Below are 24,543 nucleotides of genomic sequence, written 5' to 3' on the forward strand. Positions count from 1 at the left end.
ATAAACATGGAAGCCGGGCGGTTCAATTTTCCAATTGTTTTCAATCCAAACTCGAGATTTGACAGGATTATTATAAATTTATTCACGTTTGCAAGCAATTGATAAATTTATTACAAGAGTCAGCAATGGAACCAGTAGTCAGTTTGGGTATTCCGGACATGAACTACTTATTTTTGTATTCCGTAATAGTTATCTTAGTACCAGGGACGGTAGTTGTTAAGGTTGACTGAAACGTAACTCTGGAGACTGATTACTGGCGAGTGTCTCCATCGGCGGGTAAGCTTATTTATACTCGCACTCGGGCAATGCCCATTCGGCGAGTGCTCCGTTAAGAATGTTAGTCATTTTAGGTTTTTGGAGCATAGTGCACAGACAGAATGTAACCCTGGTTATAGCTACCCTGCTTCTTTAACGTGCACCAGTGTATAGCACTGTCACACGGGACCCCTATTTAACGTCCCTCCCGGAAGACGATTAGTATTTTTAATGGTGCGAACCTGCGACCCCTGGATTGATAGTCAAGTGCGTTACCACTAGACCACGGATCCGCCACTCCATTGCAAAACTAAATCGCATTATATAGCGGTGGCTGATGCTGGCGTTGCTGGCAACCAATCAAATTAGATATTTCCACCAGCAGCGGTGGCTGAGTAATGCGGCTCATATTTTGTGTGAATACAATTACAATTGTATAGCGCAAAAAGTATTGTTCAATATTCGATTGTGCTTCACGCAGATAATGCGCTATTTTATACTAGGCAATATACAGTCAATTACACATATGATCAGTTTGACATTTCAATTATAAAACAGTTTAAATCTGCACTCTCACAGATATACCGTTTTTAAAACTTTTTTATTTTTTTGTCTTGGAAAGAGCAAAGATTTGCGTAAATATCTGAAACCAATGATATAAGATGGCTGACAAAAAATCATATCGTTGATTTTCATATTTCCGTTCGAAAATTAATGTTTTATGGCTTAAACCGTTTAAGAAAAATGCATTAAACATCATTTTTTTAACTTAAATGTAAATATCTGCGATCTAATTTTTTGTCAGCAGTCTTATATAACTGGTTTCCATGCATTTTCGCAAAAATTGGCTCGTTCTAAGACAAAAAATAAAAAAGTTGTCAAAACGTTCAATCCATGAGAGTGCAGCTTTAAACAAATAAGGTTTTAAAACTAGGTTCACTTCAAATCTAGGTTCACTTTTAATGTGTTTTATGTCTCTGGGAAGACTAGAAGCACTCCACCATTTTGGCACAAGTGATCTATCAGCAATTCTGGCTCTGGTTATGGGAACAATAAATTGAATGTCATCAGAAGAAGTATTTTCCCTGAACACGGTATAATAAAGACCTCAAATAAGATGGAGCTGTTCCCTGTATGATACAAATACAATGAACAAATTTCAAACATAATTATTTCCCTTACAGGTAGCCAGTGAAAGGATTTGAGGACGTCGGTAGTTGGATGACCGTATGGTGTGTTGGACACAACTCTTGCTGCTTGGTTCTGAACTTTTTGAAGTATATTAATTGGATAGGCATGTATTTCCGTAAATAATCCATTGTAAAACTCAATATGAGAATGAATAAGCCCGTTTACCATTATCTCAGTTGATTTTTGCGAAAAGCATTCCGCGAAAACATTAGTGAAATAGTGCTACCCAGCATTGAAGATCTCAGGCGAGACCTTAAATAAACAAACGACAAATTAATATGAATTTGACACAATACAAAATATTGCACATAACTACAATATTACATCACAATTAAATATTGGTATTTACTAGATTACTTGATTCACTACGCTTCTACTATGCCTACAAAATGCAAATGGCGAACACGTTTGACTATAGTGAAAAATGTTTAGCTTAATGCTGGCCTCAAGACTACGAGTTGATCCAGAAGAGATGTGGAGAAATCATCTGCTAAACATTTCATACAATTAGTAAGAAGTATAACAAGTGCACGTGATGCATAAGGAAACTCCAATTACGCACTTCAAACTGGTAAATTGATTGACGAGTTACATCAATTTCGGACAGGCATTTCGGACAAAAATTAATCACATTATTACAATATGCAGCCCTTAACGTTTACTGGTATATACAAGACAGACACGCCTTATTCCAGAAACCGATGGCATGATGTTATCCAATCAAACTCTCTCTCGCCGATGTCAAAAACCATGCATTGTGATGTAAAGAGAATGTGTCTAGTCCGGAAGTTAAAGCTGAGAACCATGCATGGCGGTGTAAAGAGAATGTGTCTAGTCCGGAAGTTAAAGCTGAGAACCATGCATGGCGGTGTAAAAAGAATGTGTCTCGTCCGGAAGTTAAAGCTGAGAACCATGCTTGGCGGTGTATAGAGAATGTTTATTGTCCGGAAGTTAAAGCTGAAAACCATGTTTGGCGGTGTATAGATAATGTGTATTGTCTGGATGTTAAAGCTAAGAACCATGCATGGTGATGTAAAAAGAATGTGTCTCGTCCGGAAGTTAAAGCTGAGAACCATGCTTGGCTGTGTAAAGATAATGTGTATTGTCCGGATGTTAAAGCTGAGAACTATGCATTGCGATGTATAGAGAATGAATATTGTCCGGATGCCAAAGTCAAAAACACTGCATGGTGGTGTAAAGAGAATGTGTCTAGTCCCGAAGTTAAAGCTGAGGACTATGCATGGCGGTTTACAGAGAATGTGTATTGACCTGATGCCAAATTAAAAAAAAACATGCATTGCGGTGTAAAGAAAATGTGTTTAGTCCGGAAGTTAAAGCTGAGAACCATGCATGGCGGTGTATAGAAAATGAGTATTGTCCGGATGTTAAAGCTGAGAACTATGCATTGCGATGTATAGAGAATGAATATTGTCCGGATGCCAAAGTCAAAAACACTGCATGGCGGTGTAAAGAGAATGTGTCTAGTCCCGAAGTTAAAGCTGAGGACTATGCATGGCGGTTTACAGAGAATGTGTATTGACCTGATGCCAAATTAAAAAAAAAACAACATGCATTGCGGTGTAAAGAAAATGTGTTTAGTCCGGAAGTTAAAGCTGAGAACCATGCATGGCGGTGTATAGAAAATGAGTATTGTCCGAATGTTAAAGCTGAGAACCATGCATTGCGGTGTATAGAGAATGTATATTTTCCGGACAAAGTCGATAACCAAGCATGGCGGTGTAAGGATATTGTGTATGGTCCGGATGTTAAAGCTGGGAACCATGCATTGCGTTGTATAGAGAATGTATATTGTCCGGAAGCCAAAGTCGATAACCAAGCATGGCGGTGTGAAGAAAATGTGTATGGTCCGGATGTTAAAGATGGGAACCATGCTTTAATGTATACAGAGAATGAGAATGATCCAGATGTTAAAGCTGAGAACCATGCATGGCGGTGTATAGATAATGTGTATTGTCCGGATGTTAAAGCTGAAATCCTTGCATGGCGATGAATAGAGAATATGTTATGTCCGGATGTTAAAGCTGAAAATCATGCATGGCGGTGTATAGAGAATGTGTATTGTCCGGATGTTAAAGCTGAAAACCATGCATTGTGGTGTATAGGAAATGTATATTGTCCGGATGACAACGTCGAGAACCATGCATTGCGGTGTAAAGATAATGTGTATGGTCCGGATGTTAAAGCTGGGAATCATGCAAGGCGGTGTAAAGATAATGTATATGGTCCGGATGTTGAAGCTGAAAACCATGCATGGCGGTGTATAGAGATTGTGTATTGTTTGGATGCCAAAGCTGAAAACCATGCAAGGCGGTGTATAGAGAATAAATATTGTCCTGATGCTAAAGTCGAGAAACATGCATTGCGGTGTATAGAGTAGCCACAGTCGAGAACCATGCATGGCGGTGTATATAGCATGTTTATTTTCCAGATGCCAAAGTCGAGAAACATGCATGGCGGTGTATAGAAACTGTTTATTTATGTTTCGATAACCTAGAATTTCTTACTAGTATTCTAAAATACACATGAAATGGCACGAACTTTGGTCATTTTGTTAATGTAAAAGGGCGTCTAAGATGGCCATCTGGCTTGAATTAACACTATTCTTACAAACACATATGTGAACCCCAAGTCATTGCATATTATTTATTTAAAACCATAAAGGAAATGAGTAATTGTAAATCAACAAAAAATGCGTCAAAAATATTCACTTTTCACGCATTTATATCTTTGTTTTTTAAGGATTTATTAAAAAGGATCGTTTCAAATAGAATTAAGAACAACGCCAACATCAACAAGTCATCGAAGGTGGTCGCAAAATGTATACAATAAGGGGGGATTCCTTCTAATTTGTGCATTGGCAAGATATTGGTTAAAAATTATCGAAGTGTTTTGTGAACCATTAACTGGTACAATTGAATTTAATTAGGCAATATATTTTACCATATGAAGTTCATTATGGCTTTCAAGAAAAACTCAAAACTAAAACAAAAATAATGGTAGTTGCTTTCACTTTTCTATGATATAAGAATTGAAGAAGAGCTATATTCTGATTTAGGATCGATTATAAGCCTCACCAAATGTTGCAGCCACATTCTTTGGGCACACAAAAAGACTATTCATATATGTTAACAAGCACTAGCCAAATGATTCAAGATGTTACTCCGTACATTGACTTTTATGTCGAATGCATTTTTCGTTTATCAATGGAGAAGGGGAAGTTCTGAAATCTACAAATGACATGGAAATTTAATTAGATACTTAGTTCTTGTTTATAGCTTGTCATACATATTTACAAACACAGTTTTGCTTTGATTTTAAAGCAAGTTACTAAATTAAACTTTTTGCTTTCTAAACAGTAAGGAAATGAGTATGCTGTTGATAATCACAGAAAATAGAAATAATTGAAGAGATGATAATTTTTCAACTTGTGTTAGTATTAAAAGTTCAAAGTGAAGAAGAGCAAAATGTTTCCAAGACAGCTCAGACGTCTCGGATTACGATTGTGTGTTGTTATAGGACTGTTTTGGTTGGGGACTGTGTTTTTAGGTTTAAAAATGTCATTGGATAATGTTAACAATACTCAAATAGATTTGAACGTAAATAACTTTTTAGAAATAGAAGAGAAAAGGGCTCTTTTAAATGCAAATATTCATAATAATATAGAATCTCGTAAATGGGTAAGTGCAAATAATAGCAATGATCAGATATCAAGTGTACCGAAACCGTTTGAAAATAAACCAATCAAAGAAAATAAAAACTCCACTAAAGTCGTTCCTGACAAACTCGAACCAAACGGAAGTGGTAAAGAAGCCTACGAGGATGATGTGGCACAGATAGGAGCTCCAGTTGATCGAGCTGACAAGGACAGACCCCTCGATGCCCCGGGTAAGTGGTCCTTGTTCTATTTGTGTTATCAATTAATAAGTTATCCTGTTCAACTCATTCTCAGTTGATTAGATTTAAAACGGTTAAAATAAAAACAACTTCGTTGCTTTTACTGTTAATATGATTATCTTAAAGTGATACTCTTATTCAAAATCAATACATACACATGTATAACAAAATTTTGACTGATATCTCTTTAATAATGCATTTATGGAAAGGGTTAATAACTGATAACAATATTGTAACCATGTATTTAACAGCAGAAAGCGTAAACAATATTAAATGATTGCTGAATGCTAAAAGATTTACTGTGGTCTACTATAGTCTCATAAGGTAGAAATACCGTGGTTAATGTTCATTTCGTTCACATTAAACTCGGTATCCTTTATAAGAACCATTGTTTTCGACATTTATTCATCTTTTTTGGAAGATTAAAACAATATTATTAATTGGGTTAAATCTTAGTTTGGAGTAAGAGTGCATCTTTAATCATTCACATACAAGGTCACAAGTTGTTTGGTGGGTCTCATTGGTTTCAACAATAATTTATTTCCAATAAAATATTTTTCATTTTTACATAAGAAATATAAGCATAATCAAAGAATTTTAGGTGAGAGATGTAAATGAGAAATTAGACAAGATATATATAAACACAACACGCAAGAAATAATTGAAGTTTTGACCATTCAGCTTTCCATTGATATCTAAAGAGAATGCGAAGCGGAATTAAGTTAAGTATTTTAAAAAAGTAATTTAGAAGTGACAGTACTTACTTGATATTTGTTTGTAAAATAAAAAAAGCCTTGTGTACACAAAATACAGCTCCAAATGTAGCATAAACCTTATTTTACGGCCAAGTAATGAAATGTGTAATTGGCTTTCGGAAGATAACGAATGTATTCGCTGAGTCGCCACACGATAGGTGCTGTTGCACACAGTGGTTCATATTTGCACTTATATGATATATGTTCGATAAAATACTTCTACTCGTCTTTATCAGCCTCATATTAACTTTAAGAGTTTTTGCGTTTGTGTTTTCCAGTACATTAAGCTTTTTACCACTAGGACCTGTTTCATATATGCTCTTAGTTGATCTAAGTCAAAAATTGAAATTATCTATGCATCACATTTGCGTTATTTAACTACATATTAATATTAAGTGAACTTAAATCAGTAATAAAATAATGGTCAGTTTATCGTCAATTGGATCGATCATACATATTTAAGGTAATGGAAGTTTTGCCTGAAATCCTGCATTGAAAAGTATATTTAACGTTTCGCGACAGGTCCCCGATAGATCAATATATCATATTATGTTTCATCTTCCAAAGTCACTGGATTATTTCCAGGCGAGATGGGCAAACCCGTGTACATTGCCAAAGAAAAACTGACCAAGGAGCAGCAAGCGGACTTCGACAAGGGATGGCAAGACAACGCCTTTAACCGTTACGCCAGTGATATGATATCTCTGCATAGGGCACTTCCGGATGTACGGGCTGAAACGTGGGTATTACTAATCCTGTCAGAAAAAAATGATAATCTTGAGGATAGCTGTTATGTTAACTGTTTAATTGTTTGGTCAGTCTCAAATTTAAATCGTTTTTGTTTGTAAACTTGTACTCGGTTACCAGAAGATACTTATAAGATAAGGAACTATATCTAACACTATGTAATATTCACGAGGTTCGGCATGAATATGAGGAAAGAAACTACGATCACAATTTCTGTTAAACAACAAAACAACATTCGTGAAAAACACCACGTCGTAAAATACAAAAACTAAAACTTTCGAATGAATGTTATATGTTTTTCACCCCCTCCCCACAGTTTTAAGTCAAATGTTCGTATCATAAATTCCATGCCCGCTACATATCTTTGGTAAATTGCGAACCACATATACACGAGCAGCAGTAATTCTCAAAATTCGCTCGCCGTTTTTTGTATGGGTCTAAATTGTGTGTCTCTCGTTCAGTACCTGCAAATAAACTTGACTTAAAACTGGATCTTTGTTAAGTCTTTTTGACTTGTCACTGCCTGTTGTATCGTTAGTACGCATTATTTCGAGAACTATGAGTGTACATCTCAAACAACAGCTTTTGGATGATGGTTTGGCTTATCTGTAATGGATACAAATTTAAAAGACATAAATGACAACACCTTTTAAGATATATACTCGGGATTTACTATAATTTAACGGCCATGCAAGCCGTAACCGTAATGTTTCTTTTACGTTCAGGCTTGTTTAGGCTGCCACAATGCATACGCGTATTGTGAAAAAGTCCTTCCCTGGGAAGTGGCATATAACAGATGTAATACTTAAACGCAAATGTTCGTATCATATCATTTGATTTTTTTATTTGTTATAAAAATATATTTATGCAAAAACAACAAACAAGCAATTTTAAACAGTAAGTAACACAAACATAGCTTATAAGTTATATGAAGATGTATTGAAATTTATACATGGATAACAATTAGAGACAGAACTTAAAGTGATGGCATGTTTATTCAAACTGTTAAACCATTAAAATTTGATAATAATTGTAATAAAATCAAGCGATTTTTATCGATTAGCGCGTTGTGCTAAATAATGCCAAGCAAACAAATCAAGGTGTGAGATTCTTAATTGAACCCGCGAAAATGACATCGACCCAAGCAAACAAAACAAAGTGTGAAATTCTTACTTGGGACCGCGAAAATGACATCGAGCGTGGAAAAATATCGACACTCAAGATATCGAGCCATCCGATCGAATTTTTATGAACATAGAGTAAAAATAAATCGGTCCTTTAATCTGGTTCGAGCCAACGGGGATATCGAGCCATGAGATATCGAGCCAACGAGTTTCGACTGTATGTCATTCACGTCAGATATCAGGGCCCGTATTCACGTACGTGTCTTAGCCTCAAATGTAGACTTAGGACTCAAGACTCAGACTTTGGGCTGTAAAACGGTATTCACTAATGTTTCTGAGATCAAAGTTTGAGTTCAAAGTCTGAGCCTGAGTCTCAAATGTTGAGTCTATAATTTAGAAGCTTTGCAACCTTCAAAGATGGCGGCTGGACATAGAGCTATCGTTAGAGATCGTATGTATCTGAGGCAAGTGCCACGTCCTCGTGTTTTTCGCGATAGGAGTAACCCTCTGGAGGACCTAAGGGAAGAGGAGATATTTGCTCGTTATCGTTTCCGGCCGGATACGATCTACTTCATTGTTGATTTATGCCAGGCAGCTGCCCGGGACACTAGTCTAAAATAAAATCCTCTGATGCATGCTAACCTGCTTGTAACATAGCATCAAGATGGACGGTGAATGTGTTGTACACCGTTTAAGCTATTAGAAAGGCAACCTTAGCACAAAAGGACCTTGGGGTTCGGGTTAGGAACGCATGGTTTTCATACAGGACGACCAAGCACTAGTTAGCGGAACATGCATGTAAAGTGATAAGTTTAACCTAACAGCCTGATTTCCTGTTTTGTTTCTAGTTTTCATTTGAAGTAAGCATATAAATACAACAAAGACATTTGATATGTTTCATGTTTTAATTATCTTACCACTATGAACAAGTAACAATGTGGAATGCTTCATATCACAAGTGTTTTCATAAATGAACAGGCCCCAACTTCTCAAGTCTATTATAAAAAGGATTAAGTTTATATCACTATTTTTGTTTTCCAATAATTAGCATTATATTTACTTCTTTAAGAACTTTTATGCTTTAGGTATATGCTGTATGTTAATAACATTTAACTATTTATTTTCAATCCAATTCAAATTGAAAGAAGTTTTGATAATTTGTGACAAGAGCATAAACTCTTAGAAAGTTAACAATGATGACATTAACAATGCTGTTAACTTAAAACACTTCTTTTCAATACACCATTATAGTACAAACAAGAGCTGTCATAGAGACAGCGCGCTCGACTATTCGGCCGCTTTTCAGTATCAGGATTGAAAATATATGAGGTAGTACGCAAATTTTGACATAAATTCTTAGTCGAAACAGGGGCTTAATTATGTCAAAATGATTGACACAGTTACCTCCTCCTGTTTACATGTTGCGGGCATGATGGTGAACAAGCATGCAAAGTTTCAAAGCTAGATGTCAATGGAGTTTGAAAATATTTCAGATAGTACGAAAACTTTAATGTAAATTCTAATTAGAAAAAGGGGCATAATTTTGTCAAAATGCTTGATAGAGTTACCTCCTCTTGTGTACACATATTTGAGGTGGTACACAAACTATTACAATTTCTTTTATCATAAGTGGTTACGCCGACGCTCAGGTGAATAGGATAGCTCTCCTTATTCTTCGAATAGTCGAGTTTAAAACGATGAGGAACAACACTCATATATACACCACAGTTTTAACAAAGCATGTAATTCAAATCATCCATAGGGCTTAGTGTTACAACTAGCTACAATTAAGCAATGAAAGTACAATACATATGCAAACATCACATACAGTTTTAGTTAGGACCGATATCATATCTAATGTACACTTCTATAATATTTGACAACGATCTGTATTATTTGAAACCTAATATTAGTGTTTTATTTTGACTAAATCATTTGTAATGATAATATAAACAACAAAGGTAAGTGACGCTCATGAAAATTGAAAGCCATACTTCCATGGACAGACTTTCATACTTTATAAACGATACTATCTATTGTTCAATGTTAAGTAAATTTCGACAAGAACATAAGTCATTACCTTAATTCTTATTAATTCACCATGCCATTGTTGACAAAAAGAACAAAATCACTTATTGACCGTCCAAATATTGGATAAAATCACCATAAATTCAGATGAAATGTGTTTGTAAATTCCGTTAACAACTTAACATTTCAGACTTTGCATAAAATGACAAACTATCAAAATCAGTTCCAATTAAACAGAGACAGCTGTTTTTTTCATATAACTGATATGTAATGTTCATAACATATGAATAATATGAGTTGAATTTGATATATATCAACTAAAAAAAATACATAGAGTCATTGTTGTATATATGTATATGAAGTCATGCAGTCATGCAGTCAAAACACAGGGAAAGCTATCAATAGAAAGTATATACATTTGCATCTATAAAATGATCATTATGAAAATAATCATTAATATAAATTAACAGTGTCAATCATAAAGAGGATACTTTCTCAAACTCCAGATGAACCTTGTGAATTATAAATGAATGAGAACTGTGTAACAATTGGATATTTGAAAAGTAACAAGCAATACCCTTAATAATACTTAATTGTCTGATGACTTTATGGCACCATACATTTTATAAATTTGATATGTATAAACTATATAGCAAACTACATACCTTATGTCCTTAATAAATAATTACTTCAGCAAACTTTACAAAGAATATTTCATTGGACATGGATGAACAATGATGTGTAACATATATATGAAATGTCATCATCAAACTTAGTGGCATAACATATATGGTTTAAAAACTTTAATAGCACATGAATTTCAGGGCATTGCTTAATACAACAAGTACATTTTGACTTGATCAAAAATAAAGTCACCTAAGCCAATCATACATGCAATTCAAGACTTACAAAGCTTTAAATATTTGAAGATTGATGTAGGATCTCAAAAGTAAGTTTGAAGAAGTTAGCTTAAAGAAGTACATCACCTTCAAATATACAATGAAAAATACAGGGACAAGCCTAAAATGTTTCAAAGACAATCTAACAGTGTGCTTGTTACTTTCAAATATCCAATGAATTGGTTGAGCAGAATTATTTATTAAAAGTAAAGGAATCTACAAAAGGATTTCCTGAATTAAACTCAATGGAAGACCTTTGTAAATAATAACTTTTGGCAGCATCAGCCATTTCCTTCACTGAAATAAGTGCATTTTTTTGTTCTAATAATAGGTCCATCTGGAGCTTGATTTTTTTGGTCTCCTCCCTAATCCTGACATTGTCAAGCGATAGGTTTTCTGCAGTTAATTCATTTATTGTGGACTGCTCCGTGGTGACAATTTTTCTTTTTGCTGAAAAACAACAAAAAACATATTTTTATTTTATACTCGACTTAATACATATAATGTTAGTATAGCTATCACATTTATCATTTACTTCAATCATACATTATTCTAAAACAAAATCACTATATGCTGCTTGATAAATTATAGAAAAGATGTTATATCTGCTTTTCTTACAATTATGATATCAAAGCGTAACACTTTCAATTAAACAATTTTCAAGAGGTTCTTTACATGAAAATACTTCATTTGGTGCCAATATGGTGTACAATCCCTTGAAAGCAATCAACACGTATAGGAGTGTTAAGCATTTCCTAATAGTTCAATAAGTTGAACTTAACAGTATGTTATTGCTAAAAATAATATCAGATAAGACCTTTTCGAATTTGAGTTAATTTTAGATCTACCACAGCAGATGGTACAAGCACAGGAAGTGTATGCATAAAAAGATCTGTCATAAACTACGACACAAAAAAAAGTCTCATTTAATCTTTACTTAAATGAAATTACCTTTCCCGGTCTTTTGTCTGCACGACTTCAATGGACCTGAAAGATATGAAAAAGTTAATTTGTTATATCGACTATATTTAAGCTGTACTCTCACTCATATACTGACTGTTTTAAAAACTTTATTATTTCTTGTCTCAGAAAGATAAAAATTTGGCGTGAAATATCTGCAAACAAGTAATGGATCACTGTAAGATTTTAAAAAGGCAGCTAGTATACACAAGCAATGCTAAGAATATGTGGAGTTGCAAGAAAGGTCTGGCAATTTGAGCGCCTAAAAATAGACCGAAGTAAAACCATGTCAAAGCAAGGTGAACTTAAATCATTGTGGAAACCAAAAGTTGAGAATTTTCTTGAATTTAATTCTTGAATAATGCCTAATAAAACAGATACTATTATATTGAGTAGGATGCCAAAGGCAAATAGGGATCTTTTAATTTAGACATGTTCACAAAAGTGTTTGTTAGGTAACAATTCATTTTTGGTTTCAAATTTAGACAAAAATGTTTTTATTTTTTATTTTTATTAAACAACTGAATTATTATGCACATGACTACATACAGGTACCAATTACTGATTATAAAATTTAGAAAAAACATCTGATTTATGCTAGGTTCTTGTCATAAGACACTTTTATAGATCATCAATATTGATAGAAATGTTTGCAATATTTGGATTTAAGGTCAAAATATTTTTTTATTTGTATTTCCTGATAATTTACCGAAATTATTTCCATGCAATTTGAAGTATTTACTTTCATGTAAAATAGGTGACAATCATGAAAACTGGGTTTGAATTTTCAACCGCTATGTCACACTTTTGCCTCATTTATTTGAAAAGCACCCATATTATGTGTGCGTACACACAAAACCTAAACCAGAATTTCTAAGTCGTACAATAAACTATTTAAATTAAATGCAAACAATAGTTATCTTAATTGGTTAATCAAACAGGTTGAATTGTTAAGTACAATTGTAAGAAGTTTCAATGCAATACTTGAAGAAATTGCTGGGAAATTAAACAAGGTGTGTTGGCAAACCGGCACTTGGGTGAGTAGTATAGCTCTCCATATTCTTCACATAGCCGAGCTAAAACTGAATGCCATCAGACAAAATTGTGTGATTCTATCAACGTAGCTCATATGATAATGTATGACAACATTTTTTTTATGTACCAGACAACATTGCACGCATACATTCAGCCTTCCTGCAATACATAACACATTAATGAAAGTGAAAGGGTTTACGGAATTGAATTGCTTCTATTGATTTAATGTTGGGATAAGGAAAAGAATGAAATATTTTACCTCCTGATGTTTCTGGGATAGTGGCCTCAGACGTTGGCTCATCTGCCATGATCATTGAGGCCGGTTTCGAGGCCCGAAAAATTTGTTCAAGGTCTGCAATAATAAAAATCATCTCGAAAGTTTGGCATGGCACGCTGGATTGTTATTTCAACAATGGAAAACTCGTACAACTTCTACCAGTATACATAATGTGATATGATTTATTTATTATTCAAAGTCATAAAAATTTCAACCAAAATATGAACACCTTTAAAATAAAAACTTGTTTCAGTCATCAAAATTAGACTTTTGGATGAACAAGCCCGAACTATTGTTTTATTGCATGATAAATAAAATTCAGAATTTGAGCAAGCCAGAGATGAGGGCTTGCTGTTTACTGTCGATCAATTTGACATGAATATACAGTGCATATCAAACATTAGACTGATAAAGCTTTTACAAAACATATGTGAATGAAGGATAAAACATATGTGAATGAAGGATAAATACCATCTGAATCAAATCCTCCGCCAATGCCCGTGACAACTTCGTGTGTGGCAAGATGGTCTGCCACACACGACTCTGCCACGGACAATACAGCCGATGGGCCCCCTCCTGTTGGTGGATGCCGCAGCCCACTGACTTTGTTGATGGCTAAACGAAACGAAGATAATATGCAAGAAAATGTACTTTTCTGTCATCTTTTCACACCTGACTGAATCAACAATTAAAGCAACCAAACATCTAGAAATATTTTGTTTTAGTTAATGACGTTAGTCACTGACACAGTGAGACTTGACACAATGAGATGCATATAATCATATACATGTATACTTTCAGTAACTTCTGCAATTTTTCGTTGCAAATCTTTTAGATTGTTTCTGCCTCTATGAACTAGTAGCATGGTTAACATATTTTACTTACAACGTCCTTTTACATTTTGAAATTTCTTCCGGCACTGTTCCGAAGAACGTGGAGCTGTAAATTCACTGAAATATAACAACATGAGGTGTTTTAATTTTAATTATTTTAACTTCAGTAATTCTTACAAAGTTGAATGTCCACTGGTAATTGTTTCAATGTATATTGCATTCTTATAAAAGTTTAAATATTTTTTTTTTATGGATGATTTTCATTCAATTGCCAAATCAATAACAAGTGTATACCATCAATACAATGTTGATACATGTATATTATAAATTAGTACAGTATGTTTCAGTGGAACAATAATGTGGCAGTAATACAGCTATGCATGGCCATGTTACGTAACTGTTATTTATAATAAAATTGTTGAAAACTGTGTTTAATACCGCATGCAAAATATTAACCTTATGAACAATTATCCTTCATGCCATGCTGTCTCAGAAAGAAATAACAACAAAAACACATGTACAAATAAGGCATAAAGTCTGTTTCAACTATCAAACGTACTGGCTTACAACAGTGGCAATCTCTTGCCACTTTGCCCGGCGTTTAGTTGAAATTTTTTCAACACCACACCCTCTCATCTCTCCGAAAAGAAGATCCCAATTTTCACGTACGAGGCAGCAGAGTCTTACCTCTGCTGCCTCTGTCCATGGGGGACTTTTTTTGTTAAGAAACCCTAAAAGAATAACAACGTTATAATATCTAAACTTTCTAGTCCATTGCTAAGGTATCTACGTAAAAAAGAGTTCTCAATGAGAAATTATTCAGTATATGATCAGCATGTAAATTACTTTTTTAACGAAATGCATGATATCAGTATCAATAATTTATAATAAAAAACATGTAAACAATATACCTGTCGAGTCCATTATCCGTCTGTCAGTGATGTAACGGCGCGTGCGAGCACCTGCTGACGTAATCATGGAAAAATACCGCTTGCATCATCGACATAAAGTATTCTCAGCTGAGTCTGAGTCTAAAATCGTTAGTGAATACCAAAATCAAAATAGTCTCAGCATAGCCTGAGACTGAGACTGAGACTGAGTCTGAGTTTGAGTCAATAAAAAATGTACGTGAATACGGGCCCAGGTGAAATCAAGAGAACATATACAAACTGTTATAATGCTATGCATGGTGTACTTTCGGGCATTTGTTCTATATATAAGTAAACAGCAAGCAACTACTTTTCAAATGATACCAAGTCTGTATGAGGTCACCATTCATCGATATTTGCATTATTGTTACTGAAGCTATCATATAATTTGCAAATTCAGATGAAGAAGTTCACTAAAGAAGTCGCTCAAGCATACACGAACACGTAATATTTCGCAATCTTTTTAGTAATGTGTATTACTCCATTTTATTTTTCAGTTGCAAGACGATAAATTACGGCACAAACCTCCCCAGTGCATGTGTCATAATCATTTTTCACAACGAGGCTTGGAGCGTTCTTTTGCGAACCATTCACAGCGTTATCGACCGATCCGAGCCGAACCTTTTAAAACAGATAATTGTTGTGGATGATTTTTCTGACTTTGGTTGGTAGTATAGCCTGGATTTGGCGTAGAGCTAGAAATTCTTCCAGGCCTTGCGATACGCCTTGTATTATACTACTTCCAATTTTGCTTGTGTTTATATCTGCTAGCTTTTTCGTTCTATTTCTCGCCGAGCAATTACATCATTTGGATACATATATTGGTCCAATGTTCAATTTAGGCGGAGGCGTGTTTCGTCTTTGGTATAATTGATATTGAACTAATATTTGTATTTTCCATTCTACGCTTAATATATTATTTACATTTTTCGCTATCACTTTAACGTTCTGATTTACCATTAAAACCACTTGTTTCTTTTACCATATCCTATCTTTTTAATCCGTACAACAACAAAAAATGACGTCAAATGAATTTACGGATCAATTAAAATGAATCAATTTTGTTTTATACGTAGAGTTTAAACGATTACGTGGCTTTTGGGGCTGTTAGACTGTATAGATTTTGTTGTTTTACTTTAAAAGTAAATACCGTTTTCCTATTGTACAGTTATGTTGCCATGTGGAGATACTATCAAAAAATTATTTTTTTAAAGCTACAATTTGGATTCCGTATTCGTTTAAAATGAATTGTCTTATATTTACAAACCCACAAATCACAAAGGCCATCGTCTTTATTGATTTGTTGGCTGTCAACGCTATTGGTAAATTGACGTCACATCAAATATTAAAGAAAATGTGCAAATAAGTTATCGTATTACATGTACATTAGACAACTATGTATTTGTTAGATCATCTGAAGGATCCACTCCAAGAGTACATCGACCAGTTGGACAAAGTGACATTGGTACGGGCACATGAGAGGTCCGGGCTCATAAGGGCTCGGCTCATGGGCTTCGACAAGTGCACAGCAGCGGTGGCCATCTTCCTTGACTCACATTGTGAAACTACGGAAGGTAATTTGGTTTGATGGCAATGTATTTTTGTAATGCTGGTCCTACTTATTCATCCAGTTTTAATATGTGTATGTGTCTAATGTTATACACAATGTGACGACTTTGCCAAAATATTAAATAGTTATACAAATCGCAAAGTTCATACAATACCTGCTTTTTTCAAAAAGGTAAGCTGGAACCAATGTTGTACCAGATCAATTTTAACGCAACAACTTTCATCAAAGCGATTGACGTTAAGGTAGCCTCCACTAGTAAGCTGTTGTCCATAGCCTTGGTAGACAGGATAACATTTTATTTGCGTTTAGTTTTTTTCAATGTTTCAGCTGTCTTTACAACTTTATACTAGCTAATTTTGATCAATATATATATATGAGTACATATTTCTGGGCTGCAAGGGAAATGCATAACATCTTTATAAAACACATGATTGAGTAACATTCACAGTTTCACTAATGTATTAAATATTTCTGATTAAGTTATGCAGTTGCAGAAACGTGTTGGTGTAAAAGTATTGCGTATTACTTTTGCATTGTTTTGTATTATACAGTTGACACTTTTTACCATAGGATGGCTTCTGCCTCTGCTTGCCCGTATCAACGAAAATGAAACAAACGTTCTAGTTCCGGTAATTGACGTTATTGATCAGGATACGTTTTCATACGGGTATAGACAAAACCCAGATGCTAAGGACATGCTTGTTGGTGGTTTTGATTGGGGGCTATTGTTCAATTGGCATCCGGTCCCTGAGCTGGAGCTGAACAGAATCGAATATAAAACTAATGTACCTGTACGGTAAGTACATGTTAAAGATGAAATTATATATATTACAAGGCAGTTGTTGGATAAACTTTGTACCTCACCTATAAAAATAAAGAAATTAAAACATACATTCCATTGTGTAGTTAATAACGTAGATACAAGCGAAAAGTCTTACCACATTATTGTTCATTCTTTGTTTGGTGATTTCGTATATATTTCGTTTAGCTTTAATATATCGTTGTTGCTTTCGGAAACTCTTATTGACAACTTATAAAGTTGCTGTTCTTGAAAGTATCTAAAATAACCATGATTTGATAAGACGATTTGAAATTCAAATTTATATAAACAAATATATTGTACATGAGGGTTAAATAATGCAGAGTCTCAGAAACAATACAGTTGAAAAAATACAATAATAAATTGATTTGCTTTCCTAACTTTCGGTCTTAAAAATACATGTTTGTACCGACATATTGTAGAACTCCGACAATGGCAGGTGGGTTATTTGCCATCAGTAGTAATTTTTTCACAAAGCTTGGAACATATGACAGTGGATTCGACATTTGGGGTGGGGAAAACCTAGAGCTCTCGTTCAAAACGTGGATGTGCGGGGGTACGCTTGAGACGATCCCCTGCTCACATGTTGGTCACGTGTTCCAGAAGAGAAGTCCATACAAGTGGGACTCGAAGAGGAATGTGGTGAAGAGAAACTTGGTCCGCCTCGCGGAAGTTTGGCTGGATGAGTTCAAGGAATATTACTACCAAAGGATCGGGAGAGACCTGGTATGAAAAAAGCAATGTCCTTTTAATAAATCTGTTTGAAATCTCCCCATTTCCAATTTAGGTGCTGCTGTTGACAGTTCATAGTTTAAAAAATCAATATTTCGGGTTCAATGTTAATCTAAATTCTTATCGTTTGACATCTTTGAAAATTTCTACGAAGCAAATAAAGTTGTTTCATAGTATTTTAATTATGGTATGGTACTTATGTCTTAAACCTCTGATAATTATCGATATAAAGTTTATGTCAACTTTCATCCGCTGACCTTTACGTCTAAAATGACATTAAATTATTAATTTAGTTTGTAAAGATAACTCAATTCATTTATATACACAAAAAAAAAACTTTTTAAGGGTTTATTTTAAAATATCTATGTTTTACCTTTCTATCGTTGATGACAATTAAATTATTGTGTTTTAATATTTCGTCGGTACGTCATATTGTTTCATTTATGACATAACTAAATGTATCGCATTCTTAATCATAAACGGAGTAAAACAAAGGTAATGATATTCCATATCTCTAATGTATGAACTCGATGCATTAATTTGTGTCTTAATTGCAAACGTGTTTCTTCTCTGGCGTAAACGTCTACATATGTTCGCCTGTAGACTGTTTTTCTTTGCTCGAGTTACGTACCCGGACAATACCGCAAGTTTAAACCGTAAAAGGCGTTTATTATCACATTAAAGTGACACTCTTATTCAAAATCAATACATAGACATGTATAACATACATCAATTTTGACTGATAATCCTTTAACTACTTACTAAAAAATGCATTTATGGAACATATTACTTACTGATAACAAGATTGTAACCGTGTATTTAATATCAGAAAGTGCAAAAATATTAAATGATTGGTGAATGCTAAAAGATTTACCGTGGTCTACTATAGTCTCATAAGGTAGAAATACCGTGTTTTATGCTTATTTTTTTCCAATTAAACTTGGTATCCTTCATAAGAACCATTGTTTTCTACATGAATTCATCCTTTTTGGAATATTAAAACAATATTATTAATAGAAGTAAATCTTATTTGGGAGTAAGAGTGCATCTTTGAGTTTAACATTGTTATTAACTGTGTGTCTTGTAAGTAAGTTTTCCTTCGAGCATTCACTCGTTGTGCCACTAGTTGGATTATGATTATATGACCTTGCATACAAGACTTATCCATACATGTATGTATTTGTTGTTGCATTTAAATTGAGTTTACCTTTCGCAATTAAGCGTTGCTCTCCCTTTAACAGGGGGAGTTCGGTGATGTGAGTGATCGCAAAGCATTGCGGGAAAAGCTTCAGTGTAAGAGCTTTAAATGGTATCTGAACAACATCTACCCTGAACTGTTTCTACCGGGGGAAGCCGTAGCATCTGGAGAGGTATTACACTGATTTAATCAAACGCCATATATGATTATTAAATTAAACAGCATCCATCGATTTTGGGGTTTTGAAATAATATAATTTTGACTTGCATTCATCAAATTTAGACAAACAGTTGACGAACCACTCATCAATTCAATAAAAAAGCATTAGAGTGTTTTATAACAACTTATCATTTATTCTTAAGCTCTTATTTCTACCTGATTATAACATTTTAATTAATTATTGTGCTTGTGTTGATACCAAACTATATTCAGTTGTGGTTTCAAAGATTTCGGCGGTTTTGAAACCTGTTTTGAAATATTTGCTTGAAGTAACAAATGCACGGTTTTGTGAACAGCTGCAACAACATGATGTAGCTTCTGCACGTTGCCATTATTTCTTAGTTTCTTCAAAACAATGATACCGCAAATAGTCGTTTGTATGGTCTAATAAATTGTGTTTCAACACATGTGTTGGGTCACTGTCTACAAAAGGTTTTTAGACTGTAGGCCGCGACAGGGAATAAATAATACGTGGGTGATTCGATCCTCAGGTACTTGGCGTTGTAGAATAAAAACTTAGACATAAACCTAATTAATATGTCCAATGCATTTTGTTGGGATGCATTTGGTTTAGCAGGCATATCCTGGTAGTAAATTAAATACGCCTAAGTCAAGTTTGAAGTGTAGAGTAGATTTTAAATTAAATATCCTTGATGCCTTATCCGTGGCAGTGCATTGTTCATGAAACCAAAGCCCCAGATAAGGTTTTATATGATATTGAGAATTACTCCATTCCGAAAGCCTTTCAACGCTTTAAGGGCTTTGGTTTTTTTAAAGTGACTTGGGTTTTGGATTAAACAAATCGACGAATCTGCTTCCGGGGAAGGGGGGTCGATTGCTTCAAAAACCATTTTCGTTTTTCGTAAAACAAACGGTTACTTATTTCCATTTTATTTGAAACTATCATAACAAATGCAATATAGGTGTAACAAGTATAAAATCAAAACTTGTTTATTACCAACAAAAACACCCTTAGGATGGTATCACAATGCAACAAATGGTGATTCTGCGCGGATTTCGATTGATATTTCTTTACAATTATTTCTAAAAACCTTCAGTGAATAAACTTAATTTGATAATGAAAGTTTCTTAACCGTTTACTTCCATTTAAGTTAAAATATTAGTATAAAATCGCATTTCGAATGTAAATTACAAAAGCAAAGTGTTGGATTGTGTTATTCTGTGTCTTTGTAACACCATTACGTCCGTTTCACATTTGGCTTGCATTGACGTGTGTTATTCATGTACAAACCATTAAACTTCTATCATTCTGACTGTGTTACATATGTTGTAGATTCGCAACTACGATCGCTCAATGTGTGTGGACGCGCGCACGGAGCCGGGTAATAACGGAGGGAAAATATCAATGTACCCGTGCCACGGCCAGGGCGGGAACCAGGTAATCTGATTTAGTACTTATTGCATTATGGTGCCACGGACAAGGCGGGAATAAGGTATCGTGATTTAGTACTTATTTCATTTTGGGGCCACGGACAGGGCGGAAACCAGGTAATGTCATTTTGTACTTATTTCATTATGGGGCCACGGACAGGGCGGGAACCAAGTAATCTGATTTAGTACTTATTTCATTTTGGGGCCACGGACAGGGCGGGAACCAGGTAATGTCATTTTGTACTTATTTCATTATTAGGCAACGGACAGGGCGGGAACCAGGTAATCTGATTAAGTACTTATTGCATTGTGGGGCCATCAACAGGGCGGGAACCAGGTAATGTGATTTATTTAATTTTGCATTAATGTGCCATGGACAGACCGGGAACCAGATAATGTGATTTAGTACTTTTTGCATAATGGGGCCACGGACAGAGCTGGAACCAGGTAATGTGATTTAGAACTTTTGCATTATTGGGCCACAGACAGACCGGGAACCAGATAATGTGATTTAGTACTTTTTGCAGAATGGTGCAACGGACAGACCGGGAACCAGCTAATGTGATTTAGTATTTTTTGCATAATTGGGCCACAGAAGTGAATATAATACTTAAACTTATGCACGCGCTTAAATTGTTGAAAGGCTGTCTGCGTGATGAGGTCGAGTTTACCTTCTTTACAATTATGTTCGCAGACAATAACAATAGAATCCAAGCAATATTTCGGGTGGCCAAAATCTGTAATCGATAAGTGCTTGTCATAAACGAAGATATAACGTAAATTTTACATTTATAAATTTTTAATACAATAAGCTAGTTTTATAACAGTTACTAGGATTAATTAAAATGCTTTCATCTGCAAGTTTATTGCTAGTGTAAAGTTAATCAAATGAAATTCGATATTGGCTTATGACGTTTTGAATATTTGTAGTGGGTAATGTAATGTCTGCATAACTATCAATAATTAGCTATTCCTTTCTGTTCCTCGCCAAGTTTAATAGGTGATTCTTCGGCTTGCTTTCTTATTTACACTAAGGTCCCAATCTTGTGAGCGTATTTAAATAAAACGGTCTTTTTATTTGCACTAAATATGTTAAACAGCATAACACCATACGTACCATTTTTAAATCCCAAAGCGTTTATTCCAGAAATAATAATAATCGAAGAAATATGCGGATGATAACAATATATATAATTATTTGTTTTACTCAATTGACAACACTATTCATCATTACAGTATTGGTTGATTAGCAAGGAGGATGAAATCAGGCGTGACGAGAATTGCTTGGACGCTACTGACGGCACACTGTTGAAGGTTTTTTTGCTTAATTCAGCGATTTTAAGTCGGTATTTTCGTTGTTAAATAAATTATTTTAGGTCACTCTACAGTGGCTTTGATTCGTCATAAAGGCGATCTCAATTATATTTGTTTAAAGCTGCACTCTCACAGATATACCGTTTTTACAACTTTTTTTGTCTTGGAAAGAGCAATGTTTTGCGTAAATATCTGCAAACCAATGGTAAAAGATTGCTGACAAAAGATCAGAGCTCAGAGTTGCATATTACTGTTAGAAAATTATGTTTTATGGTTTAAGAAAAATGCATAACACATGATTTTTTGAACTTAAATATAAAAAATCTGCGATCTAATTTTTGGTCAGCAGTCTTATATGACTGGTTTCCATGGATTTTCGCAAAAATTGGCTAGTTCCAAGACAAAAAATAAAGAAGTTGTCAAAACGTTCAATATGTGAGAATGCAGCTTTAATAGTTTGCCTAGAGGTTTCCAATAAATAATGTTTCATATAAAATGTTGTCATAGTGATTGTAATTGTTGTTTAAAACAAGCCAAAAACGTTTCAAAGTTGCATATTTTCTCATAGAAGTCATAAATCTATCCTTTAAAGACAACGACAGAAATAATGATACTGCCGTTTGTTCTAATCTAACACCACCAACCCCCCCCCCCCCCAAAAAAAAAAAAAAAAAAAAAAAAAAAAACAACAACATCATCTTGTAACCCGAATAGCAAATTAAATTAACGTAAAATAGCGCTCCAGTTGAGATACAGTATCTCCAAGCATAGAATTCGTCAAAGGTTTGTCCATTTTATAGTTCGTTCAAAATAGTTATGATGAAATTCATTTAAAGAACCGCGCGATTTAAACTCGAAAGCTTGTTTTTCGACAAATGATATTTTCCATTCCTTTGTTTATTATAAACAAAATTTCATCTTTAGATTGTATACATATATAGTATCATAAATGGTTATGACTGAATCAAGCTTGTGTCTTTTTTCAATATAATTGTGTTATCGTTTGGTGATATGAATCACGACATTGGCGAAAACAGTTTTGAATAATGGTCTCACAAATGCTACATCGGGTAGGAGAAACGTGTTTGTTTGTTTTTGTTGATTCTTTAAGACCAGTCGAAACAGCAAAGCTAGTCACGAAATGCGTAACATGTCATTTTGATACGTTGTGCTTTATATATTTGGTTATGTTTATAATCAAAACAACTGTAAATCAGAATGTTCTATCCAGGGTCGACATTTTCCTTCAGGTCATACCGTGTCATGGCCAGAAAGGACACCAAGTCTTCAAGTACAGAGAGGTATTAATCATCAAATTATGTTAATCAAAGGGTTTTGTGATATATCTTACATTCAAATTATTGCATTAGGTCCGTCGATTGTGTGCCGTTGCGTATCGCTATGTACAATTGAAGTGTGATGCCTGACCATTCCACATGTAAACAATGTGTGCGGAAAGACTAAATGTAAATGTCGACGTATTAATGCATAATTTTTTTTCAAAATTATCGTTTCGCTTAGAAATTCCTATCTGCATGATTCATGAAATTGCATTGATTCGTAATGGGTATATAAGAGTTTTTTTCATTAATCGAATAAAACATTTTATCTAGGGCGGCTATAACGTCGCTTAGTGGTTGGCTCAGTGGAAGTTATTTATCTAAAATAAAGCCGGAAGAAGGGGCGGTGACAGTGTTGCGCTATCATGCAGCATTTTCAATCAAACCCATTCTTTCTTTGGCATACGTATGATACGTTTGTGTTTATCAAGAACACATTCCATAGACTAGCGTCAACTTTATGTCCAGGAGTTATTGACAAAATGTGTCTTATTTCAGGACGACACTATCTACAATCCTGCGTACGGCAAGTGTCTCGAGATGTCATGGGACGCCCAAAGTGTAAACATGGCGCCGTGTGTCGCTAGCAGTCGGCAAAAGTGGAAAATGCTGCGCAAAAAGCCGGACCTTCCGGGACGGGTGTAAAAAATGAATTATGATATATTTTTTAGATTAAAAACTATTTGAAAACGAATAAAGATTCGAGTAACAACGTAATCAATTGTGTTTTCTTGGTCATGCAATTCATAAGTTTTCTATAACGTTTACTCATATAATATTGAGTTAATCGCATACACAATTACATTATCATTTAATAAGAGTCAAAAGTAGCGTGAACTTATGATTTATTTTCCTGTTTGCATACGGCATTATATTTTCATATTGTAAGAATCGTATTTGTGCGTGCCTTCGTGCATAACGGATGCTTGAATGCAATTCGCCAATGCATGGAGCGCGCTAGAAAATACTCCCGGACCGGCAATGATCTCGATACTCCATTAGTATTACTT

The 24,543-nt window shown here is 34.5% G+C and overlaps 2 protein-coding genes across 4 annotated transcripts; one reads left to right on the forward strand and one right to left on the reverse strand.

Annotated features, from left to right (window-relative positions):
• Window positions 1–4,693: 4,693 nt before the first annotated feature.
• LOC128226019 (polypeptide N-acetylgalactosaminyltransferase 5-like) lies at window positions 4,694–24,178 on the forward strand. Its single transcript, XM_052935921.1, has 11 exons — window positions 4,694–5,352; window positions 6,702–6,855; window positions 15,446–15,612; window positions 16,358–16,522; window positions 17,089–17,314; window positions 17,761–18,064; window positions 19,312–19,440; window positions 20,782–20,886; window positions 22,116–22,193; window positions 23,444–23,494; window positions 24,032–24,178. Exons 1-11 carry the CDS (start codon window positions 4,932–4,934, stop codon window positions 24,176–24,178), a joined length of 1,947 nt encoding a protein of 648 aa, XP_052791881.1. The 5' UTR covers window positions 4,694–4,931.
• On the reverse strand, window positions 10,610–15,072 carry LOC128246354 (uncharacterized). 3 transcript variants are annotated; one of them, XM_052964570.1, is made up of 6 exons: window positions 14,579–14,690; window positions 14,072–14,136; window positions 13,658–13,801; window positions 13,169–13,261; window positions 11,866–11,901; window positions 10,610–11,364 (listed from the first exon to the last, which is right to left on the reverse strand). In XM_052964570.1, exons 1-6 carry the CDS (start codon window positions 14,653–14,655, stop codon window positions 11,108–11,110), a joined length of 672 nt encoding a protein of 223 aa, XP_052820530.1. In that variant the 5' UTR covers window positions 14,656–14,690; the 3' UTR covers window positions 10,610–11,107. The 3 variants fall into 3 exon arrangements, with proteins under 3 accessions (XP_052820530.1, XP_052820679.1, XP_052820604.1); XM_052964719.1 differs by lacking the exons at window positions 14,072–14,136; window positions 14,579–14,690 and adding an exon at window positions 14,931–15,072; XM_052964644.1 differs by lacking the exon at window positions 11,866–11,901.
• Window positions 24,179–24,543: the final 365 nt, after the last annotated feature.

The sequence above is a fragment of the Mya arenaria genome, chromosome 1 (genome assembly GCF_026914265.1).
Source record: "Mya arenaria isolate MELC-2E11 chromosome 1, ASM2691426v1".
Classification (NCBI taxonomy): domain Eukaryota; kingdom Metazoa; phylum Mollusca; class Bivalvia; order Myida; family Myidae; genus Mya; species Mya arenaria.